Source organism: Gaeumannomyces tritici (genome assembly GCF_000145635.1).
Source record: "Gaeumannomyces tritici R3-111a-1 unplaced genomic scaffold supercont2.5, whole genome shotgun sequence".
NCBI classification, from domain to species: domain Eukaryota; kingdom Fungi; phylum Ascomycota; class Sordariomycetes; order Magnaporthales; family Magnaporthaceae; genus Gaeumannomyces; species Gaeumannomyces tritici.
In genome coordinates this window covers 153,298-175,382 of record NW_008804549.1, presented here as the reverse complement: position 1 = coordinate 175,382, position 22,085 = coordinate 153,298, and the positions used below count along the sequence as shown (strand labels likewise).

General features: G+C 61.5%; 11 protein-coding genes across 11 annotated transcripts; 5 read left to right on the top strand and 6 right to left on the bottom strand.

Annotated features, from left to right (window-relative positions):
- Positions 1 to 15: 15 nt before the first annotated feature.
- On the top strand, positions 16 to 1,482 carry GGTG_09030 (hypothetical protein; the record flags this gene model as incomplete). Its single annotated transcript, XM_009226873.1, has 4 exons — positions 16 to 178; positions 246 to 356; positions 432 to 533; positions 597 to 1,482. 4 exons carry the CDS (start codon positions 16 to 18, stop codon positions 1,415 to 1,417), a joined length of 1,197 nt encoding a protein of 398 aa, XP_009225137.1. The 3' UTR covers positions 1,418 to 1,482.
- A 288-nt stretch (positions 1,483 to 1,770) lies between these two features.
- GGTG_09029 (hypothetical protein) lies at positions 1,771 to 3,060 on the bottom strand (the record flags this gene model as incomplete). The annotated part of the gene is made up of 2 exons (XM_009226872.1): positions 2,560 to 3,060; positions 1,771 to 2,535 (listed from the first exon to the last, which is right to left on the bottom strand). The coding sequence occupies exons 1-2, from the start codon at positions 2,854 to 2,856 to the stop codon at positions 1,771 to 1,773; spliced, it is 1,062 nt and encodes a 353-aa protein (XP_009225136.1). The 5' UTR covers positions 2,857 to 3,060.
- A 418-nt stretch (positions 3,061 to 3,478) lies between these two features.
- Positions 3,479 to 6,765, top strand: GGTG_09028 (hypothetical protein). The gene is made up of 2 exons (XM_009226871.1): positions 3,479 to 4,165; positions 4,248 to 6,765. Exons 1-2 carry the CDS (start codon positions 3,797 to 3,799, stop codon positions 6,453 to 6,455), a joined length of 2,577 nt encoding a protein of 858 aa, XP_009225135.1. The 5' UTR covers positions 3,479 to 3,796; the 3' UTR covers positions 6,456 to 6,765.
- GGTG_09027 (hypothetical protein) lies at positions 6,488 to 7,713 on the bottom strand. The gene is made up of 2 exons (XM_009226870.1): positions 7,541 to 7,713; positions 6,488 to 7,472 (listed from the first exon to the last, which is right to left on the bottom strand). The coding sequence occupies exon 2, from the start codon at positions 7,467 to 7,469 to the stop codon at positions 6,747 to 6,749; it is 723 nt and encodes a 240-aa protein (XP_009225134.1). The 5' UTR covers positions 7,470 to 7,472; positions 7,541 to 7,713; the 3' UTR covers positions 6,488 to 6,746.
- Positions 7,714 to 7,867: 154 nt separating this feature from the next.
- On the top strand, positions 7,868 to 10,861 carry GGTG_09026 (hypothetical protein). Its single transcript, XM_009226869.1, has 3 exons — positions 7,868 to 8,046; positions 8,145 to 8,240; positions 8,305 to 10,861. Exons 1-3 carry the CDS (start codon positions 8,019 to 8,021, stop codon positions 10,752 to 10,754), a joined length of 2,574 nt encoding a protein of 857 aa, XP_009225133.1. The 5' UTR covers positions 7,868 to 8,018; the 3' UTR covers positions 10,755 to 10,861.
- Positions 10,862 to 11,223: 362 nt separating this feature from the next.
- GGTG_09025 (carnitinyl-CoA dehydratase) lies at positions 11,224 to 12,087 on the top strand (the record flags this gene model as incomplete). The annotated part of the gene is made up of 1 exon (XM_009226868.1): positions 11,224 to 12,087. One exon carries the CDS (start codon positions 11,224 to 11,226, stop codon positions 12,085 to 12,087), a length of 864 nt encoding a protein of 287 aa, XP_009225132.1.
- Positions 12,088 to 12,294: 207 nt separating this feature from the next.
- Positions 12,295 to 13,002, top strand: GGTG_09024 (hypothetical protein; the record flags this gene model as incomplete). The annotated part of the gene is made up of 1 exon (XM_009226867.1): positions 12,295 to 13,002. One exon carries the CDS (start codon positions 12,295 to 12,297, stop codon positions 13,000 to 13,002), a length of 708 nt encoding a protein of 235 aa, XP_009225131.1.
- Positions 13,003 to 13,433: 431 nt separating this feature from the next.
- On the bottom strand, positions 13,434 to 14,717 carry GGTG_09023 (hypothetical protein). Its single transcript, XM_009226866.1, has one exon. The coding sequence runs from the start codon at positions 14,580 to 14,582 to the stop codon at positions 13,563 to 13,565; it is 1,020 nt and encodes a 339-aa protein (XP_009225130.1). The 5' UTR covers positions 14,583 to 14,717; the 3' UTR covers positions 13,434 to 13,562.
- Positions 14,718 to 15,019: 302 nt separating this feature from the next.
- Positions 15,020 to 16,008, bottom strand: GGTG_09022 (hypothetical protein; the record flags this gene model as incomplete). Its single annotated transcript, XM_009226865.1, has 3 exons — positions 15,020 to 15,411; positions 15,472 to 15,579; positions 15,657 to 16,008. The coding sequence occupies 3 exons, from the start codon at positions 16,006 to 16,008 to the stop codon at positions 15,020 to 15,022; spliced, it is 852 nt and encodes a 283-aa protein (XP_009225129.1).
- Positions 16,009 to 16,749: 741 nt separating this feature from the next.
- GGTG_09021 (hypothetical protein) lies at positions 16,750 to 17,739 on the bottom strand (the record flags this gene model as incomplete). Its single annotated transcript, XM_009226864.1, has 1 exon — positions 16,750 to 17,739. The coding sequence occupies one exon, from the start codon at positions 17,737 to 17,739 to the stop codon at positions 16,750 to 16,752; it is 990 nt and encodes a 329-aa protein (XP_009225128.1).
- A 544-nt stretch (positions 17,740 to 18,283) lies between these two features.
- GGTG_09020 (hypothetical protein) lies at positions 18,284 to 21,173 on the bottom strand (the record flags this gene model as incomplete). The annotated part of the gene is made up of 4 exons (XM_009226863.1): positions 18,284 to 20,357; positions 20,545 to 20,548; positions 20,708 to 20,802; positions 21,064 to 21,173. The coding sequence occupies 4 exons, from the start codon at positions 21,171 to 21,173 to the stop codon at positions 18,284 to 18,286; spliced, it is 2,283 nt and encodes a 760-aa protein (XP_009225127.1).
- Positions 21,174 to 22,085: the final 912 nt, after the last annotated feature.

Below are 22,085 nucleotides of genomic sequence, written 5' to 3'. Positions count from 1 at the left end.
CCGACACCAATCGCAATGCCAGACATGGTGGCACAAACGAAGCCACTGCATGCTTTGACCGCCACCGAGGCTTTGGCTCTGCTTCAGGTCAGCAGCGTCTCCATAAAAGACTATGCGCTCTATCTCCTAGCCCGGGTGCAAGAGAGGGAGGCGACTGTCAAAGCCTGGGCATACTTGGGTGGGAAGAGGACCGTCTCCTTCTGAGCACCTAGTACAATATCTAGCCGCTGACCTGCTTGGGCCAGATCCAAAGCTTGTCCTGGAACAAGCGAGGTCGCTCGACCGTATCTCGCCCGACAGGCGAGGCCCTTTACATGGAGTGGCCGTTGGGATCAAGGACATTATGAACACAAAGGGTGCCCAGATGTCTACATGGCTATATTCGTGGCCTTGGTAAGACACTACTGACCGCGCCCACTGCTGTCCGTTAGACATGCCTACCGAGTTCGGCTCCCCAATTTATAAAGGAAACAGACCCTTATTCGATGCATCAGCTGTGTCAATATTACGAACTGCCGGTGCCCTCATCTTTGGTTCGCTCATTATCCACCTGCCGATCGCATATCGAACAGCGTTGTCCTAACCACTGTACCCAGGCAAGACACGAACCTCGGAGTTTGCCGTCGCCAACTGCGGACCTCCAACAACGAATCCCCATGACCCAGCTCGTACTCCAGGCGGCTCGTCATGCGGCTCAGCCGCGGCGGTAGCAGACCTACATGTGCCCCTATGTCTCGGAGTTCAAACCGGTGGCAGTGTCATTCGGCCTGCGTCCTTCACAGGGGTTTTCGCCATGAAGCCGACCCACAACGCGGTGTCTCTTGAGGGCTCCAAACCGTGCTCGCCCACCTTTGACACCATCAGCTTTTTCGCCCGCAGTGTCCAAGACTTGCAGCTAGTGGCAGATGTCTTTGCTCTCGGAAGTCATGACGTCCCTGAGAAGATAGAAGTTGACAAGATGTCGATCGCTTTGATCAAAACGCCCATGTGGGCTCAGGCAGGGCCAGGAACCGTGGTTGCGATGGAAGAAGCCACTTCGATCCTCGAAAAAGAGGGAGCCACAGTTCAACAAGTCCCTCTACCGGACGCCATCTCCCAAACCGCAGCGCTCAAGCGGATGCTGAAAGTTATCATCAGCGGCGAGGCACGGGTAACGTTCCTCAAGGAATACCGGATGGATGGTGGGAATTTATGCGAGGAAATCCGGAACCTCGTCGAGAACACATCAAACACCACGGCCAAGGAACAACAAGAAGCTTCCGATGCGCTGGCCCGTATCCGGCCGCTAGTAGACAAGCTAGCTGTCGGCTACACGGCAATTCCCGCGCCCAGTGCGCCCGATGAAGCTCCCCTTGGGCTTAAGGACATGGGCAGTCCAGCCTTCAACACTATTTGGACAGCATGTGACCCACGCTGAGCCTCCCATTTCAGACCCAGCCCGGATTGAACTGACCAAACTCTCATAGGGACTCCACACGCCGGTCATCAACATACCCGCATTTGCTGGTGGCAATGGGATGCCAATTGGAGTGTCACTAATATCCGCGAGACATCACGATCAACATCTCCTAAAGATTGCCAAAGCTCTGACAGAGCCGCTGATGACGGGGAGAATGTGTAGTTCCCCTGATAGCGATAACTAGATAAAACCACAAAGTTCTCGAATACAACCAGTACAAACGATCATATACCCTATCAATACTCTATCGAGTCATCCTCCTGCTCTCCATCTGCGAGTCCCCGTCATGCTTGTTCCTGAGTCTCGCGTTCCTAAAGATTGTCCCGTCTCAGTATTTCCCGTTCCAGATCCTCGCCTTCCAGCCCCAGAGCCTCAGCGAGATCCCCCCTGTACTTGGCTTCGTACGCCCGCGATGAAGCTGCAGCCTTATCCTCCGCAGTCGGAAAATCGACCAAGTTGTGGACATCTCTCAGCCTTAGGTCAGTTGCATTCGGAGGTGGGAGCTTCTTGCGCTCCCAGCTGTGCCTAAAGATGCCAGTTTCCATGATGTGCTCTTCTGGATCAACCCGACTCAAATTCTCCATTCCGGGCAATATGGGCAAAGGCGTGGTCTCCTGAGGCTCAGTGGCGAGAAGAAAGTCCAGTAGCTTCTGCGTCTGGTCAGGACGGAGTTTGCAGATCCTGTAAGTGACGCCAACACGGCTTGGATGCCAGTACACCGCGCCCGGCTCGCCCCCTTCGGTCTCAGGTCGGCGGTCGAAGAGGGCAACGCCACCCAAAATCTGGTTCTCGGCCCAAAATCCGACCATGTCTGCTGCTCCCTCTGGGTACTGCTCAAAATCCACATACCACAGATGATACATGAGCGTTGGGAGGGGTCCGTTCAGGTGCTTATCCCAGTACCTCCAGTCGTCTTTTGGCGGTACCCATTCAATGACACCATCTTCTTTGTGCAAGCTCGTGTCAAGATTAAAAAGAATGACGGCGATCTGGTGGACTGCCAGGGCGACCAGCTCGATCAGCCGTGTGTTGAAAGCCTTCGACCCCAGGCCCGCAGCCTGGTATGCAAGGAGTACCTGAGGGGTGCAGGTTCATCTTACGCTGCTGTCGAATTTCAGGATTTCGGGCTGGAAGGCGTCACGGAACTCATGCACCTTCTCCAGCACGCCTAGGCAGAGGTCGCTGTGACAGGTCCGGATCGGGTGCTTGATCGGGAGGTCGCTGGCTCTGGGCCCCCTAAGGGCTTCTCTCAGCGGCAGGCCGTCCACGACTTGAGCGTACACTGTTTCGGCAGCCTGTGTGGATATGATGTTGGAAATTGCCCGCTTCAAGGTCTCAAGATGGGGTTCGTCGAGAATCTCAATGGAAAGTTCCCGAGACTTGTCGTAGTCGGGCATGGTTGAGGACTGGGGGTTGAAGGAGAGAGAAGAAGGAATGGACTGCCCGGTTTGTGGAGGATATGTGGGTTTTCCTATTTCGTGTCCCGTTCTTAAATATCACCCTTCATTTTTGTACTTATCAACTCCCATGGTCGTTCAATGGACATGCTGTTTACGCTCCGTCCACTCTGATTGCTGGTGCAAGTGGCCAAAAAAGGAAATTCTTGATCCACAGATTTCTCGCCGTGCAAAGCACGGTGCCGCTGCGACTCGCATTCTACAGACCTCATAGATGACAAAACATCCCCGCCGCCTACATGCAAGATGGCAACATCGGTTAGTGGTTATTCCGTTGGCCTGCTATTCAGCATCCTCCCCAGGAGTAGTCACAATAACAAAGCCAATGCCCTCGGGCGCGTGAGTTCGAATCTCACTGTTGTCGTGTACCATCTGCTTTGCTTTTGCTTTTGCTGCGCTTGACTGTGTTTTTTCCCCCTCTCTTTTCAGCAAGTTCCCAAAGCATTTTTTTCCCTGCTTCTTTTTGGGGGTTTGTCGTTGGAGTGGATTTTGCATTTTGAATTCCTGATCAATCAAGGCTGGGGGTTGGCCTGACGGCACTGACGGCACTGACGCCAGCGCAACCAAAAATGAGGGGCGGCTCTCGAAGTGGGCTGCGCGAACCGCAGACGGGTTTTGTCTGGTGCCAGCATTTGGATTGAGTGGGCGGCGGCTCCAAGCCGACTGGACACGGCCTTCAATGCTTGGAATTGGAATGGGTATTGGATTTGATGGGACTTCAATGTTTACTCTGCACAGCGAGGTCTGCACCATGCACCATGCATTGACGCCCGCTGACCGCCGACTCACGCCCCAAACAAACCAGCCTTAGCCCGACGACTGCCTCGCCCTGCGACCTCAACCTGCTTCCCTCCCAGCCCAGAGCGCCTACAATGACCCCATGGCTTCCATCCAGACCACCTCCATCCTGGCCCGCGCAAGGCCAGGCCGCCTGCATGCCGCCCGCGTGCTCGTGACGCCGTCCGCCGCCAGCTCCAATGCCGCGCCAGCGCCGACCCCAGCGGTCCTGCCCGCGCCGCCCGTCTCAACGGCTGCGCTCTCCGCCGCCGTCCTGGGCAGCTCCAACATCTCGCTCTTTTTGACCAACCTCCGCTTGCTCGACCTCGACCTGCTGCCTGACTGGCCCGACATCAATCCTCTGACGTTTACCAACAAGGACATCGCCCAGGGCCAGAAGAAGCGCATCCAGTCGGTTGAATGGGCTCTCTACCAGCTGTTCGACCTTTGGGACGAGGAAGAAACTCGGGTGGTACGCCTCGTGCCATGTGGCCTGCAACGCCCTAAAACGTTGTGTCCGATTGATGATGCTAACATGACGACGACCACTGCAGAAGCTCCAGCCATTCTTCCCTCCCATGGACCAGGTCCAGTCCATAAACCTCCGTGCCGCCCTGCTACGATGTCTCGAGAACGCCAAAAAGACGGGTGTGCTCGGCCGCGACGCCGTAGTGCGCAAAACCATGCTAGACGAGTGCAAAGGCGAGCGCCTCGAGGAGGTCCTGGCCGTCTTCTCGTCCGCCGTCCTCAAGAAGCTCGCCGCCGAGGCTCACCTCAACGACCCCACCACTGCGCGCGAGACCCCCGCCATCTCCCAGGTTCTCGCCCTGGAGAACCGCGGGTACTCGGTCGACTCGTCGGGCGAGATCGCCACCCTCGTGCTGGCGCATCGCGTCTCCCTGTCACGCCTGCTGCGGGAAAAGGCCGAGGCTCGGCGCCGCTACGGCGAGCTCGCTCAGCTGCTGGACCATAAGGAGAAGGTTATCGCAGAGAGGACCGCCCAGGCCAAGGCTCGATCAGCCGACTCCAAGACCAGGACAGGTGCCAGGCCCATGTCCGAGAACGAGAAACTGGCTCTCTGGCGCGCTGTGCGCAACAACTGGACTGGCAACGAGCGTTGGATGGAGACGTTGCTGTATGGCGACACCCACAGGGACGGTATCCTAACGGCGCCGTTTGACCGCGTGTGGAGGCGGACCCGCACCGGCCGCCTGGCCGAGCTGGAGGAAGATGGCAAAGACAAGGACGGCCAACTCCTGGCCCAGCTGGACGGCCGCGTCCAGGCGCAGAAGGACCGCCTCAAAAAGTGGCAAGACTTTCGCAAAGACATGTTCGGTACCGACACAGCCCGCCAGGACCGCGAGCAGAAGAGGAAATCGCTTGGTCCGGCGGGCCTGGACCCTGCTCCGGCGCAAAAAGGCATCGACTTTGGCTTTGGGGAGCATGAAAGTCTGCGCCTTGGGAGTGCGAACCCGAAGAGCCTATCAGTCAAGGCGCAGGCGCTGAAGCCTGAGTACGTGACGATTGTTGAGGATTTGCGGCAGGAGTTAGACACTATCAGCAAGGGCGCGGCAAACCCGTTCGCCGGGGCGCTGTTGCGTTCTCTCCCAGCTGGGTGGAACAAAGATGCAGACCCGACATGCGCAGATGTGGCTGAAGATAGTGTTCCCGAGCCTGCGGAATTAGAAGAGGAACGTCCTCTGGCGCGGCCCCGAGCCGCTACCCAGGGTAGGGAATGGACGCACAAACGGGCGGAGGAGCCGGAGCCGGAGCCGGAGCAACGCAGCCGCGGAGTTACCCAACCCCTGCGGCGGACGACCAGCACACGCGAGGTCCCGCGAGAACCAAGGAATCAGGACGGGGCCCGTGCGAGACCCGTGTCGCTTGTCCTCGATCATAATACCAGACTACCATCTACAGCAGCCGCTGGGAATAGGACTGCAAGGAACGGGGCTGTTGCTTCCTCGGGAGACCGCAGGAAGAATGTGTCACCAACCAGGGATTCCGTCCAGGAGTATCGGATCCAAGAAGCCGTGCCGGAGCCACGCACGCCGTCCCCTCCAAGGTCACCCCCGCGAAGATTGGCACACCGTCCTGCGCAGCCATCACAACAGCCGATGGCTGATTCACGGGGCCAACAAGATCAGGAGCCAGAGGCGCGCCCTGCACCCTCGCAAACGCAGCAGCTGGCTGACGAGATCCTCGATTGCATGGATAACGCCTCCCCTTCTCCCGAAAAGAAGATTAGGCCACGTCACACGCTGTCGCTCGCCGAGCGCACTCGCATGTCCATGGTCCGCGGCCCCCAGGCTACCGGTCCGGTCGACGCAGACGAGGACGACGAGACCTACAGGCTCCGACTCAAGCGGGCTGACAACAATGCCCGGGAGGAGGCGCTGATCAAAGAAGCAGCCGAGGAGGACGAGGCGGCCGACGACCTGGTGGCGCGGACGCGGCGCAGCATGGCCAACTTTGAGGCCACACGCCAACAGGTGCAGTTGGAGAGGCGCCGCTCCCAGCGCAGGGCGGCGCGCGAGTCGGCGGTCGGGCACCAGCAGCACCGCAGGAACGGCGGCGGAAGCGTGGTGGCCACGATGCCGACCACGGCCGAAGAGAGGCAAGGCGATGGGGAGGGGGAGTCGGTGCTCGTGGACGAGATTATACAGCGGGGACTGGACGAGGATTACGCGGCCGTGTTTATGAGTCGGCCCAAGATCAAGACCAGCCCGATGACGAGCCCAACGAGGCTGTGGGAAGAGTGAGGTGACGGGGTTGGGCCGAGGCCGGTGATGGTCATGTGCGGATACTCCAGGGTTCCAAGAATAGTGCAAACGAATAGGCCATGCTAAAACGAACTTATGAGACATCCGACCTTCCTGTGCTTCGCACCGGTCCGCACATAGCATGCGAAAACAGGAACCAAAGATCGCATCTTGCTGCCTATTCAGCTACAGCTACAATTTTTATATATACAGACCCATCTCGTCGGGGTCGGAGTCGTGCTCCTCGTAGCGGATACCCGCCGACATTCCCACATCCACACACTCCCCCCCTCACCACCCCTGCTTGGCCAACTCCCTGACGCGGTTGACGGTGTGGCGGAAGCTGTACTTGAAGCGGGCGCGCCACCTCTCCATCTTGAGGCGCTTGCGCTTAATGCCGGGCCGCTCGTGGAAGCGCTGCAGGCGCACGTCCTTGGGCATCTTGTTGTAGCGCACCGACATGGACAGCAGCGCAAAGGCGCGGGCCGGGTCGACGCGGGCGTTGACGGGCACCTCGCGACCCAGCGACGGCACCAGGCGGCGGCGCTCGCGCTCCTCGGGCGGGCCCATGAAGTCGTTGACGCTGAAGTAGGCGCCCGGCGCGCGTGTCATGACGTTGTTGGAGACGTACGCGCTCAAGGGGTTGGAGCCCGTGTCCCGCGGCAGGCTGAGCCGGTCCATGACCGTTCTCGTACCCCCGCCGATGGTGCCGCCGCCCGACGAGGCAGTGGGTGACTTGCGCCGCGCCCAGGATGGGGTGTTGTATACTCCTGGGGTCGTCTCGGAGGGGTCGGGCTTTCCGGGCGGCAACCATGAGGGCGTATCTGTTGCCTCGCGGGCGGGTGTCTGCGTGGGGGTGCCCGGGGCGGCGGCGGCGGCGGCTGCTGTGGACTGGTGGCGTATGGCGGAGAGGAAGGGCGTGTGATGGCGCGGGGCCAGCAGGGCGGCTGGCGAGGCTGTGCGGGAAAAGGCCGCCAGGCGCAGGACGCCCTGGACGGCGTGCCTGACCTCCATGGTCTGATGAAGGAGGCGGACTTGTCGTCAGCGTGGGGCAATGAAATGAAAGTGCCGTCAGGACAGCTCACGGTAGGGTAGGCTCAGCCGGCCCGGACTGATTGGTGTAGATGTGTCTGGTCGGCTCGGGTTTCGCTTGTAGACAGTATCTTGCCTAAGCTTCCTTGGTCTGCGGGACGCTGGAGGATGGGCGCTGCCTTTTCCGTCGTGGTAGCCAAGGCTGGCAAATTCAGATGCTTCGAAAGCCCGCAATTGGAGGCTCTGCACGGGCCACGGCACGGCAATCGAGAAATGGATGGCTGCCGCCGCACGTGACGCCCTGCCGATGGGTGTGTGGGGTTTGGCCAATGGCCCCACTGGCAGTGGAAGCGAAGCTGGTCGGAGCTGGCGCTTCCCGTCGCGTTTCCAGACTCTGCGCCGCCCGCGAATTTTGCTCGTCAATCGAGGCTGCGGACAAGCGACGCCGACCACCACAGCCGTCGTCCACGCTGCCACCTCAAGGCGCATCAACAGTATTCAATAGCGTCTGCAGTGCCACAAGGCGCCACCATGTCTGGCTACAGTCCCTACGGCGGAAGTACGACCAACCCCGACCAAGACTGACCCCCTCGTCCAGAAGCTGCCATCGCGCTACAGGCGGACAGCCGGCTAACCTTTGCCTAACCTCCGTTCTAGGGCCGCCGCCGCACTATGCCCTTCCCAACTACCCTGGATTCCCACCGGTTCAGGGAGCTGGAGGACCTCCGGGAATGATCCCGCCGCCAGGTCTAGGTATGCACCAGAGCAGCATACTCCCGCTTCTTCCACCTTGGGCGCACTTGCTGACCACTCCCAGGCCCACCGCCAGGCATGTCCTCCGCCCCAGGGATGGCGCCCCCTCCAGGCATGCCGCCGCCAAATAACAACCCCCAAGCTAATCGACCGAGCGGCCTGCCCGGTTCCTTTCAGCCGCCCGCGAACCTCCCAAACATCAACTTCAACGCGCCTGTCATTCGGCTCGGTGGACCCAACCTGCCCAACAAGCCCAACGTCCCGGCAGCCGGGGCGGGAGGCGGTCGCGGTTTCAGAGGTGAGCCAGACACGCCCGTGTCCGCTAGCGGCGACCACCGGGCCGGCGATGGCGACCGTGAGCCGCGCGACCGCGATAGGGGAGCCCGCGGCGGAGGCGGTCGCGAGACTCGTCACCCCTACGACCGGGGCCTCGAACAGGCGCGGGCCAACGTGCGCGAGAGCATGCAGAACCTCATATCCCCGACGGTCGAGGATAAGCTGCGCACCGTCTTTGTTCGGAACATTCCCGAGGGAGTTTGCGGTGAGGTTGGTCTCCAGAAGATTCTCAACTCGGTCGGCCGGCTCAAGCGCTGGGACTCGGCCAAGTCGCAGATGGAAGCCACCAAGGGCCACGTGTTTGGATTCGCCCAGTACGAGGATTTCGATGCGCTAGCCACTGCTGTTGAGCTTCTCCGAAATCTAAGGGTCCCCGCCAAAAAACAGGAACCAACCGACGGCGCGGGCGAGCCAGCCGGGGCCAAGGAGGACACGAAGGACCAGCCCATGGAGGATGTCAAGAAAGAGGCCAACGGCGAGCAGCAGAACGGGGACGACGCCGACAATGAGAAGGCCGCCGACGAGCAGCCCGCCGAAGAGGACCTGTACCCGGGCATCGACAAGGTGGTGCTGCGTGTGACGGTCGACGAAGCCACGATTAAATCCTTGGACCATCACCGCTCCACACTGGGAGATGACGGCCAGGCAAAGGCAAAGGCCAACCTCGAGTCGGCGCGCGCCAGGCTGAAGGAGGTGGTGCATGACCTGTTCAGGCCGAGCGTCAAGGCCGCCAAGGACAGCGACGGCGACGTGGCCATGAGGGATGCTGCCGCGTCGGGAGATGTCGAGGTCATTAGTATTCCGCTTGCCCAGGATGACGAGCTAGCAGAGATCCCACCCGAGATGCGTGAAGTCGTAGCTGCCGAGATTGCCGCCTTCCGCGAGCGTAGCAACCAGCGCGATCAAGAGCGCCTGAAGCGAGAGGAGGAACTGGAGGAGCAGGAGCGTCAGCGCAGCAACGGCGGCCGTGCCTTGCGTGTGGACTCGCCGCCCGCCGGGTCCAACCAGACACCTATCGGACCCCGCGTGCTCAACGCGCCATCTGGCCCACGGGGCCAGAACGGCACCAGCCGACGCGACGGGCGCGACGGCGTAGCCTTTGTCAACGGCGGTGCCATCAATGGTGACGGGCAGTACTGGAGAGACGATGACGACACAGACGCGAGCGACGAGGAGCTGCATCAACGTGAGCTCTCCAAGCAAAAAGCCGACGACGACAAGCTGTACAACGAGGCAGAGCGCAAGTGGGCCAACCGCGAAAGGGCCCGTCAGGCAGCGCTGGACCGTGAGCAGGAGCGCGACCGAGGCGAGGCGGAGAACGCGGCCAGGAGGAAAACGGAGCAGCTTGAGCGCGATCGTGGCTGGGACGACGAACGGGAGGCCAGTCGCAAGAGCCATCTGTACTATCGTGACAGAGGAGCGTGGGCTCGCAAGCGGGCGCAGGAGCTGGGAGAGGAGCGTACACGCGACGACGCGGACCGGCGTGCTGAGGCCGAGGAGCGGCGGCGCGAGGAGCGGCAGATGGAGCAAGCCAAGGGCATGGCCGACTCGTTCCTTGAGCAGCAGGAGCGCGAAATGCTTCCGGCTGGCGGGGAGACCGTGGCTGGTGGCGCCGACGGGCGACCGGAGAGCGGGGCGCCCGCGGCAGCACCACAGCGCTTCACCATCTCGCTGGGCGCAGCGGCCCAGAAGGCGCAGACGCAACGCGCGGCGCCAGCGCGGCGCACGTTTGCCGAGGTCGAGGGCCTGCTGGACGACGAGGAGGCGGACGGCAAGACGCGACGACAGCTGATCCCCATCAAGTTCGAGCCGCTGTCAGCAGGTCAGATCATGACGGAGGAGGAGGTCCAGAAGGCGGTCCGGTCGCTCGCGCAGGAGATCCCGACGGACAAGGACGGCCTCTGGGCGTGGGAGGTGCAGTGGGACCACATGGAGGAGTCCATCATCCAGGAGAAGCTGCGGCCGTTTGTGGAGAAGAAGGTTGTCGAGTATCTGGGCGTTCAGGAGGAGATCCTGGTCGAGGTAGTGATGGACCACCTGCGCAAGCACGGCAAGCCGGCGGAGCTGGTGGAGGAGCTGGAGGGCGCGCTGGACGAGGACGGCGAGGACCTGGTCAAGAAGCTCTGGCGCATGGTTATTTTCTTCACCGAGAGCGAGAAGCGTGGGTTGCCGGCGTAGAAGACGGCAGCGGCATGACTTGTCGGTTGCTTCCCGGTTGTTGACTTGATACTTGATACCAGCCTTGTTTGTGTGTATGAATAATATCAATCATGTTTTCAGGTTCGCTTGTCGGGTTTTGGTGTTTGAGACAGAAGGTCTCGGGAGTGAGTGCCAAGAGCAAGTGCCCGCCCAATTGGGCTATTAAAGACCCCTGTCACAGCCCGCTCGCTCCTCCCCCGCAAAGGGGTGTGGGCCGCAGCTTCCTTGCAGTTCCTGGGCCGAGTGAGGAAAGAGCCGAGGCTTGTGCAGGCCACGGCGGTTGAAAAGCGGCATCTTCAGAGTTCGGTCCTAACTTTCAACGCCGTCCAGCTGTATCAAACCGTGTGTTGATATCTTAGTATACCAACACCTTATAAATACATACCTCATACACACACTTCTCCAGGTGCACACCAGTCACCAGCCTGCACTCGCCAGACCGTAAGCCATGGTCTCCCCAAGCCTCCCCAAGCAGCTGTCGACGGCACCGCCCGAGGTCGCCAACGTCATGGTGTCGTTCCCAGACGCGCACGTCATGCTTGTGACGCTCAACCGGCCAAAGCAGCTCAACGCCATCGCTACACCCCAACACGCCGCCCTCGCCGGGCTCTGGCGCTGGTACGACGACGAGCCGTGGCTGCGGTGCGCGGTGCTGACGGGTTCGGGCCGCGCCTTTTGCGCCGGCGCCGACCTGCGCGAGTGGAACGGCAACCACCAGGCCACCAGCACCGACGACAAGGGGCAGCAGCCCCCGAGCGGCAGCCCCGTCGCGGCCGGCGGCTTCGGCGGCATGGCCAACCGCGCCGGCAAGAAGCCCATCGTGCTGGCGGTCAACGGGCTGGCCTTTGGCGGCGGCATGGAGATGGTGATCAACGCCGACATGGTCGTGGCGGCGCCCGACGCGCGCTTCGGCCTGCCCGAGGTCGGCAAGGGCGTCATCGCGCTGGCGGGCGCGCTCCCGCGGCTGACGCGCGTCGTGGGCCGCCAGCGCGCGGCCGAGATGGCGCTGCTGGGCCGCACGTCGTACTCGGCCGACCAGATGCGCGACTGGGGGCTCGTCAACTTTGTGGCCGCCGACGCGGTGGCGGAGGCGTTGCGCGTCGCGGCCGAGCTGGCGGCCAACTCGCCCGACGCCGTCATCGTCAGCCGCGAGGGCCTGCGGCTCGGCTGGGAGGGCGTGGGGCCCGAGCAGGCGGTCGAGATGCTGGCGCGGGGCATGTACGGCCGCATCGACGGCGGCGAGAACATGCAGGAGGGCGTGCGGAGCTTTGTGGAGAGGCGGAAGCCCGTGTGGAAGGACAGCAAGCTGTAGTTGGGGAGAGCATTCCTTGCGCTATCACTTGTAACCTCGAGGCACCGGTACGCCCCCAAGCTGGGCGGGATCATCATTCACTAGCTAATCCGTCAAGCATTTACTCGTATCAAAACAGAAAGAAAAAAAAAAGAAAAAAAGGAAAAAGGAAAAACTCTCCAACTCATACACCAGCCCACCCACCCCCTACTGCGCCCAGAAGCCATAATGAAACTCGTCATCCTTGTCGTCCTGCTTGCATTCCTGCTTGCGGTTGTACTCGTCCATGATGGTGACCCACTGGGCCGTCTCCTCTTCCAGCGTCGGGGCCGGGCCGGGCCCCTCCCTACCGCCGTCGATCTGGCGGACCGCGGCGGCCATGTAGTCGAGCTGGCGGCACACGGCGCGCACGTTGGCCAGGTAGCCGCGCAGCAGCCGCGTCGGGTCCCTGCTGGCGCCGGGGCCCAGCGCCCACCACGGCAGCCGCCCCGCGCCGTCCTCGAGCCCGCGCCCGCGCCGCTCGAGTATGTACTCGACGCGCCGCAGGCACTCGTGCGCCTGCGCCACCTCGAGGCCCACGTCCAGCCGCACCTCGTCGTGCCCGGCCAGGAACGCGGTCGGGGCCACGTCGCGGTCCGCGCCGAAGCGGAAGATGGGCATGCGGAGGCGCGCCAGGGCCGCGGTCCCCCGCACGTCGGCGGCCGCGTCGTAGGCCTCGGGCGACCACCACTCGTTGTTGGCGCCGGCGTACGAGGTTTCGAACTCGCGGAGCCGGGTCAGGTCCTCGATCTCGAGCATGAGGTTGAACAAGACGTTGGACGGCTGCGCGTGCGCCGGGTAGGGCATGAGGCCCGAGACGTCGACGCCCCAGTCGGGGAAGATGTACTGGAGCCTAGAGGGCATGTTGGGATATGTTGGCGCTGTTTATTACTATAGGGTTGGGTTGGGTTTCTGTCAGTCCCAGATACTCTCTTTCCGACTCCATCTGGTCGTTTCAAGGGGTTATTTATTCATCTCACCGAATGCTATGGACAAAGAATTTACGGACTGGCCGACGCCTCCATGGCTGGAGACTAATCCCTTGACAAAGAACGCTACCACTCACATGTCACTTTCCTCAACTCTCTTACTCGTCAGATTTCCGGAAGCAGGTGTGATATCTTTGTTCCAAGACGTGTTGAAAGAGTCCACATCAAGCCTTTCGCCCGTGGGTCTTGCGTCTACCATCCGTCCAGAGGGTCAAGTTAGCTCCTCCAGCTGGCGGCAGTTCGAAAACTTTTTGGCAATTACTGGTCACGGTGAGATCAAATACTGTTTGTCACTTCATGTCATGGTCATGGAATTCGAAAAGCAAAATGTTTATTGGCTTATGGGGATAACGTACCTGCTAGAACGCCTTTAATGCAAAACCGCGCCTGTAATATGGCAGGAGATATCAAAACAAAGAGGCCGCACCTCCCAATCTGCCAGGAGATATCAAAGCGAACAGATCTCCCTCATTGGGGGCGGAACAGCAAGCAGCTCGGGAACTGGCGCGGATCGAGCGCGCGCTGGGTCCGGTCGATGCGGCCGCGCACAAACGCGTACCGCCCCGTCTGCCTGTGCTCGACGGGGTAGTAGCCACCAGTGCCGGTGCCGCTGCCGCTCCGGTCGAGGCTCCGCAGCAGCAGTTCCTGCCTCAGCCAGGCCCTGACGAGCTCGTCCATCTCGTCGAGCGCCGCCTCGGCCTCGGCGACGAGCCCGACGACGCGCCCGACGGCCGGCCAGAGGAGCTCGTAGCTCTCCTGACGGCCGGCCTCGAGCTCGGCGAGCAGCGCGGGCACGCGCGCCGCGGCGCCGGTGAGCGCCGCCATCTTCTCGATGACGCGCGACGCCCGCCCGGGCTGCGAGTTGATGAAGACGGCGACGCCGGGCTCCTCGGCCCGCGCGACGACGGCGCCGGCCTTGGTCATGGCGTCCTGGATGAAGGAGCGGATGGTGTGGGGCACTGCGGGCTCCGCGGCCGCCGTCGTCGCCGCCGCCACGTCGGCCTTGGCCGAGTCTTCTTTGATAGTGGTGGTGGCGGCGGCGGCGGCGGCGGCGGCGGGGGTGGTGCCGGACTGCTGCGAGCCGGAGGGCATGCCGAGCCCAGCCGCCGGGGACGTGGAGTAGGCGGCGGGCGGTGCCGAGGGTCGGGCAGGCGCGGCGGCGGTGGCGGCGGCCTGCGGCGACGGCGACGGCGACAGCATGTGCTGCGGGGGCGAAGGGAAGGTGGGGGCGAGGTTCGGGAAGCGCGAGCCGCCGTAGCGGCTGTGGAAGTGCTGGTTGTAGCGGCGGTGTGGGGGCACACCGTTGCTGCCGCGGCTGGTGTAGTAGTATCCCGGGGCGTAGCCGCCGCTGGTTAGCCGGTCGGCGGGGGCCTGGGAGCACTCACCTGTGATATGGATGGGCGAGTAGACGGGTTGCTGGCGCTGGCCGGCAGCGGCGTAGAAGCCCGTGTTGTTCGCATGGTACATCGGGTTGTAGATGGCGGCCATAGTGACTGCTGCGATGGGTTCTTGGTTGGTGATCGGTGGTGAGAGACCGGTTGAATCCTTGAAACTGACCGAGACAGCCAAGATGTTGCGATGCGATGTGAGCTAGCTCCAAATGTCGTCGTTGAGGTGAGTGGAGGATAGCGGTGACGAGTTTTATGTCCATCTGGGGAGTTTCCGGAGGAGACTTCCATGGGGCCAGGGGAATATATACACCTCAGCAGTAAAATGTGTGACAAAGAGGCATCAGTTGTTGGTGAGGGCACTGTTGTCCGTTGTTCGCGCCCTTGACAATGGCTTGAGCAGAATGTGAAAGATGTGGACAAAGCATAGTTGGGGTGTCAAAAGGAGAGGAAACAATGAGTCGTCATGGGTATTGGTAAACGCTACAGATGCTAAAGAAACAAAGGCAAACGTGCAAGCAAGCACAAACAAAAACATCATATCCACAACTCGTCATCGACCCTGTTCTCGTCCAGGTACGCCTTGACCTGGTCGTAGTTCTTGCACACGTGTTTGGCGTCCCAGCCGTCGCTGCCCGTCTCGCCGGACGGGAAGGTGGTTGCCTCGCCCTCGAGCGCCGTGTCGCCGCAGCAGAGAATGTTTTGGCGCAGGTACTCGAAGCAGTGGTTGAGGTGCCAGCCGTGGCCCTCAGGCAGCTTGCTGTCGTCGCCGACGGCGTTTGCGGAAAAGGCGTTGACGATGGAGTGCAGGCAGTGCAGCTGGTGCGTCACCGACGATGTGAAGACGGTGGTGCCGTTGTAGTCGAGTAGCGGCCGCGGCAGGTTGTTGTACTGCGACGGCTCGTTGACCTTTACGTAGCCGAGGCCCCCTGGGAAAGACGCTATTAGTTGATGTGCTGGGAAGGGGTGTAGATGTGATTAGAACTTACTGGGGACCATGTCCAGCCACTTTTGCTGCACCGCGTCGGTAAAGAACTCGGACGCGTTCTCGGGCGCGAAGCCAAAGTCGGGAACAAATGTTTTTATCTGTTGCGCGACTGTGTTGGGTGATGATAAGTCAGCTCAAGTCCCAGCTTTTCCCACACTCCCACCAAAGGCCCAAAAAACCACTCACTCTTGGGCGCAAACCCCGTTATGTCCCCGTTGCCCTCGTACTCGCAGAAGCCGTAGCTCTTGGCCCGCCGCTCCATTAGCAGGCCGATGATGAAGAGCAGCAGGATCACGTCAATGATCCAGCGGCACCGCTCAAACGCCTCGACCGTGTCCCACCACGCCGTCCGCCGCCGCCCGCCCTCCTCGTCCTCGGTCCAGCGCCGCCGCTTCTCCGCGTGGCCCATCAGCGACTCGCCCGCGTTCGCCGCGCTGCTTGGGCCGTCGTGGCTGCCCGGCCGCTCCGAGGGGCTGGTGTCGCGGTACTTTTTGCTGGTGGCGCCGCTGCCGCCGGGGCTGCTGCTGGAGGGGCTCATTGTGTCTGTCGGATGCCCGTGTCGCTCGGTCGTGGATGTGGTTTTATCACTGGTTCGTCTCCTCCTTCTCCTGACCTAGCGCTTCAAGCAACTGTCGATGTAGCGATCTGATAACGAAAAAAAAAAAATCTGGGTCGACCATTCGGACCTAGCTCCTGGACGCGAACGAAAGCCCTCTTAAGGCAGAGACCCCCAAGTCGCCGTCAGACGGATGGGCTGATCGACCTGGTGGAGACACGATGGGGAGCCCCCTGCGCGTTTCAGCGGCTCGTGCTACCACCACTAACAAACCCTCCGTGCGGCCCGCAGCCTCTAGCTGGTAGAGCGCCTATCTGAATCGGACGGCGGTCCCGTCCAGGGGTCTCGAACCCCCACCGGCGCGGGGGTGAAACGTCTCAGGACCCCAAAAGCCGACTGATCGGAGGGGATAGCTTAGCCAAGCCCGACCGTTGCACCCGGGCGCCTTGGATCCATTTTAGCCTTGCCTCGAGGTGCAGGCAGGAGTGCCCAGGCAAACAAGTCCCCGATTTGCCCGCTCCGCGGCGCGTCGGAACCCTTCGCGGGCGCGTAGAGTGCGCGGCTGTGTAAGAGCAGCGTCACAATGACTTTGGGGCACGGTTCCAGCCCCTGCTGCATGCTTAATTGGAGACTGGGCCTCAATATGGGACATGGGGCGTGCGGCTCTTGCTGAGCGAACCTTCTTGACAAGGTCGATTCATTACTTCATTACCTGACCCTGTGTTAGTCCGAGACCTTGATGACCACCGACCCCATGCCCTCGGCCTTGCCCCAGTTCCGGTGCGCCTCCCGCACGTCTTCCAGACCCCAGACCTTCCTGATCGGTACCGTTATGTCGCCCGCCGCTACAAGCGCCAGCAGCTTCTCCAAATCGGCCGTGTACGTCTTGGAGTCGCGGCTGATGGCGTAGAAGCGCGTGCTGCGGTGCTCCCACAGCCTGAGGTTGAGGGCCTGCAACCTGGCCATCTCGGCGAGCTGCCTGGCCGTCTCGAGCTTGGCCGACTTGATGACCCGGTCCTTTCCCTCCCCTTGCATCGTCCGCAGGTTCAGCCCGTAGCCGACGAGGACCGAAGGTCGGGACGTGGCGAGGATGCCGTACGACGCGTCCCAGCTCTCGTAGCCGAGCGGGTCCAGCACCGAGTCGACGCCGCCCAGCTCGCGCATGACCGCCACCCATGCCTTGTCCGTGTATACAAAGGGGTGAGCGCCCTGCTCCCGCAGCCGCGCGTGGTTGCGCGCCGACGCCGTGCCGTAGACGGTGGCGCCCCGCTGCAGGCACAGCGTCGTGGCCGCCTGGCCGACGGCGCCGCTGAGCCCGTGCACGAAGACCTTGTGGCCCTGCTGCACTTTTGCGCAGTGCTCAACCAACCCCAGCGCGGTGCACCAGTTGAGCGGCAGCGCGGCTGCGACAGGCAGGTCAATGCCGGCGGGGACGTGAACAAGGTGGCGTTCGTCCACGTTGATGCGCTCGGCGTCGGCGCCGTAGACGGTGAGTGCTGCCACGACATCGCCCGATTTGAAGTCGCGGCGGGCCGACGGACCGGAGCTCAGGACGCGCCCGACCATGGCGTAGCCCGGGGTAAAGGGCGGCGAGGGCTGGGCGGGGTAGGTGCCACGGCCCATGTTGACCTCGGAGCCGGCGAACCCGGCGTAGAGCACGGCGACCTGGACCTCGCTTCGTTTCGGCGGTTGGAGGGGCTCAGAGGTGAGCATGATGCTTTTGTAGGGGTCTGGATCGAACTTGTGTATCATCGCCTTGCGCACGGTGGTGATCTCCTGGACAGGAGCATGGCGTGCTGTTTCTGGCAGCTGAGCCGACATGCTTGTGAATGTGCGCAGTGGCGCGGTTCTACTACTAAGCAATGCAATGCGGCGGATGAGTCTGACTGCTCGTGCCATTACCATTAAGATACAAGTCTGATGGGAGACAAGTTGTGAGGGCCACTATTAAATAGCAGCATCACCGGCCCTTGCTACAAGACACTGAACGCCATCTTGATATTCGCCACCCTGTGTCGCGATACTGTCAAACGACCTGACGAGCTGGAATGTGGCGCGCGCAGGGCCGTGGGGTGATTTGACAGCGCCCAGGCCGGCCAGTCTCTTCTGGTCGACGCCGACGGATGCGGGGGAATTCAGCTCCCTCTGGGCAACACGTGGCTCTGACTGTCGCCTTTGGACAGACGGACTTGGCGGCAGGATAGATGCCCCATGTCTCCGGAAACACAGCCACCCATCCCCCCACCTGACAGGCCATCTACCAGCGGAAAATATGGTCGCGTGTCACCCACCTGCCCGCGTGCCAATCCCTGCGCACACACGTAAATGTGAGGATGGGCAACCGCTCGTCGAAGACATAGCGGCGCCGTTTGAGCCTGGCCCACTGCTCCTCGGTGGTGCCCTCGACCGCGTTCTCGGCCTCGACCTCCTGTGACAGCCGCATGGCCGCCACGAGGGCGCGGCTGTCCAAAAAGCCGTCGCGCTGCGGGTACTCCTCGAGGAGCCGGATGGCGCGCTCGCGCACTGCGGGGTCGCGGCAGGCCAACGCCGTCCGGTACAGACCCAGCGTCGGCCCGTAGTCCATGGTGAAGTTGGCGCCCGCGCGCCCGCGCAACAGCAGCTCGCCCAGCCGACAGTACTCGCGGAAGTCTGGCGTCATGGCCCGCACCGCCGTCAGGTCCGCGAATCCGCGCGATCGAGCCCACATGCGCGAGAGGTGGTACTGGGCCTGGACGTTGGCCGCCTGGAGCATGGCTGATGTCGCGTCGGCCGATGGGACACCATCGCCGCTGGTGAGGGCCGCCTCGTACTCGTGAAGAATGCGCCGGTACAGCGGAGCCCAGGCCGCCCCGAACGAGCCGAGAAGGTCCATATTGAGCTGGTCCCAGTCTAGGTAGCTCTCGCCCTCGAGCGGCGTGGGGCTGTCGCTCGGGCTTTGTGCCGAGGGAGGATCGGGAGAAAACCGGGGGCCGGCCAGGAGGGGGTGACCAGCTTTGTCCAGAGGACCTTCTACAGGACCCTCATCAACTAGGTTGGCATTCTTAGGGATATACTTTTCCTCCCTGGTCGATAGGGGCACGCTGTGCATCTTGATCGTCTGCTCTATCTTGATGAGCCAGTGCGATATGGTGTCCCACTTGCGCCGCGCCTCTGCAATATTGGGAAAAGCGCGACGCGATATGTTGCGCATGACGTAGGCGGTCCTAGATATCGACTGTGGGTGCAGGTCCCTGAAGGATTCTTGGTCTTCCTCAAATTCGACCCGCAGCCCGGCCGCGATACACTGGCAGTCCAGTCGCTGAAACACTTGCAGCACCTCGTCCTGGAGTACATAGGGGTCGGGCGAGGTGCCAAGAACGGGAAGAGGCATCTCTTTCGGTGTTGCCTCGCCGTTCCCATTGCCGGCTGCAGTCTCTGCAGTCTCTGTGGTCTCTGCAGTCACCGCAGTCCCCGTAGCCTCTGCGGACTCTTCCGCCGCAGGAGGAGATGATGCGACCGACTGGGGCGGCGAGGGCAGCATGCCCATCTTGATCAGCTGTTTGACAAAGCACGACTCCACCCACGAGGCCACGACCCGGCCGCCATAGATCAAGTGTCTGAGTGCGGCCGGGCGGTTGCCGTGGATGGTCTCAAAGCACAGGAAGAGGATGCAGGAAAGGACAGTGGCGCGCAGGGCGTCCTCGGCATGGTGGCCGCCCTGCAACAGCATCTGCGTCTGGGCTGCCTGTGCTTGTTCCCGGGTTTGACCAAGGGTTTGGTTTGGGCCCTGGTTGGGGCGACGCTCACTGGCTAGACGCAGGGCCCGGCCGTAATAGACCACAGCGTCCCGGTAGTGGCGTGAGTGGGTAACGAGGGCGCCATTGCTGGCCTGGCTCCAGCATGGCGAGCCCACTCCGGTCCGGGGCGTGCTTCTGGACTGCGGCACCATGGCCATGGCCTGGGACAGGGCGCCAATGGCCATCGAGGCATACCGCAGGGTGGGATCGGTACGGCTTAGCTGGGGGATGGTGCGGGTCCACAGGTCGGAGCCGAACCAGCTGCCGTCCAGTATGTCGGACAGCTGCAGCCAGTGGTCAAAGTATATCTTATCTGGGTCCTGGGCATACATGCCCTGGTGTTCGGTTGGCTGCCAGACCACGACCGAGTGGTCTTTAGTGGCGGTGGATGCGGCTGCTACGTCCTTCTTGGACCGGCGCTGCTTGCCGCCTGTCGCGGCCCCTTCATTTCCAGCCGCTGGGGCCGCGAGGTGCTCGTAGCCCTCGCAGAAGCCCTGCCATTTGACGCAGCGGAGACAAGCCGGCTTGGTCTCGTCGCACTTGACATGCCTCCTCCTATGTGTGGGGACGTGATTGGACGGTTAGCACGGTGGATCGAGGCAGGCCGATAGATGTGGTAGGGGGCATGACGTCGATGGAAGCTGGGTTCGGGGAGGAGGATCGGCCGCATTCGGAAGCAACAATGCGGGAGCGAGGGGTGCGGCATGAGCTGGACTTGGCCCAGACTGGCGGGCAGACTTACTTGCCTAGACACCGTCGCGGGGCGCGGGGCATTCGTTGTCAGCGCCGAGGAAGCTCAGGGTCGTAGGGTCCCCCGTTGTCCCATCTCATATGGGCCATCTAGGGAGGGGAGGGCTTGATGGCACGGCATAGTGTGGATGGAGCCGCGGCAGTCTTGGACTCACATGTTTTGCAGCCGGTCCGGGCCTTTGGCTGGCTGGCCCTGGTGGCGCGCGGGCGCTCGTTCAGGGAAAAGGTCAGGATCTGGGGTTTCGCGGAGCTTGGGTTGGGTCAGCGGGCCCGTCGTGATCTCATGTTTTTGGCTGCGAGCTCGCGCGCGCACATATACGGGTTGCCAAAAGGGGACAAGGGAGGGAGGGGCCGGCCAGGGGCAAATCGGAAATCGCAGTCGCAAACCGCATGCGGTGGGTGGTGCCTGCAGCCTCGGCAACCGCACACGTAGCAGCAGCGCTTCAAAAGCAGCCCACCCCCAGCCCAAACGAAGACCCAAGACGATTCACTTTGCTTTGCGGTTCCATACCTTGCCGACGCCTTGGAAGACGCGCCGCCGCCGCCGCCGCCTCCTCCTCCTCCTCTGCCCCGGCCACCGGCCACCGGCGCTGCGGAGCTGGAGGCCCCGTCGCCTGGCATTGGGGGACTGGAGCGGTTGACGCAGGTCTCAAGAGTGGTGTGGCCGCGATGGTGCCGACAATATCCGCCTTTTTTTTTCGTCTTGTTTTCTCCTCGTCTGCCTCCTAGCTTGGTGCTCGCCGCCGTCAACCCTTGGGAGAAAAGAGGTGGGTGATTGGTGTGGGAGGTGGCACGAATTGGCAGAGCAGGCGGTGGAAGTGAGACGTCGGGCTAGGGAGCGCTGATGACTGAAGCACTAAAGCCGGGAGGATTTCCTTCTAGGCTGGGCTGCGTGTGTGCCTTCCTTGCTGGGTGCCTTCCTTGTCGGGCTTTTGCCGCCAGCTCATTGTTGCCCGTCCAGGAAGGAGCCAACCGCGGACATCTGCTGCCTCGGCGGGTCGGGGATTTTTTATTTATGGATCGACATTCAGGGGCAGCCATCACCTACTCGTACGGGCTAAAAGCGCTTGCAATTTAACGGTCCTCCGGAGTAAAGTGCGGCGGGGCAATTCGACGTTTTTCGGGGCAATTCGACGTTTTTTCTGTAACACTTTTCCCTACCCAAATTAGCTGGAAACCAATGTATCGCCGAAAAGGTATAAGCGCCCATTACTTTTTGCACGGTATACAAAGGAATTAAAAGTAAAAAGCGTGGATTAAATTGAGCAAAAATAAAGCTATTTAAGGCAAATCCGTACCGGTTAAATTAATAACCGGTTTGTAATTTAAATTTACTTTTTTTGTTATCCGTAATTTCCGGTAACGAAATTTCGTATTTTTCCGCAATATATTTGCTTGGAAAAAAACGGCTAAAGCAAAATTAAAACCGTACTTTACTTTTAATAATTTCGTATAACCTTTCGAACCGTACTTTCGTTTTAACAATTATTTGCTAAAGCGTATAAAAAATATTTGGTAAGTTACTAATCAAAA

What these genes read in the sequence shown, in the direction of transcription:
- GGTG_09028 (XM_009226871.1), top strand. Translation starts at nt 3,797, where the DNA reads ATGGCTTCCATCCAGACCACCTCCATCCTGGCCCGCGCAAGGCCAGGC. An exon ending in ACGAGGAAGAAACTCGGGTG is followed by an intron (nt 4,166 to 4,247) that starts GTACGCCTCGTG and finishes CGACCACTGCAG; the next exon opens with AAGCTCCAGCCATTCTTCCC.
- GGTG_09027 (XM_009226870.1), bottom strand. Translation starts at nt 7,469, where the DNA reads ATGGAGGTCAGGCACGCCGTCCAGGGCGTCCTGCGCCTGGCGGCCTTT.
- GGTG_09026 (XM_009226869.1), top strand. Translation starts at nt 8,019, where the DNA reads ATGTCTGGCTACAGTCCCTACGGCGGAA. An exon ending in CTACAGTCCCTACGGCGGAA is followed by an intron (nt 8,047 to 8,144) that starts GTACGACCAACC and finishes CCTCCGTTCTAG; the next exon opens with GGCCGCCGCCGCACTATGCC. An exon ending in GATCCCGCCGCCAGGTCTAG is followed by an intron (nt 8,241 to 8,304) that starts GTATGCACCAGA and finishes GACCACTCCCAG; the next exon opens with GCCCACCGCCAGGCATGTCC.
- GGTG_09023 (XM_009226866.1), bottom strand. Translation starts at nt 14,582, where the DNA reads ATGGCCGCCATCTACAACCCGATGTACCATGCGAACAACACGGGCTTC.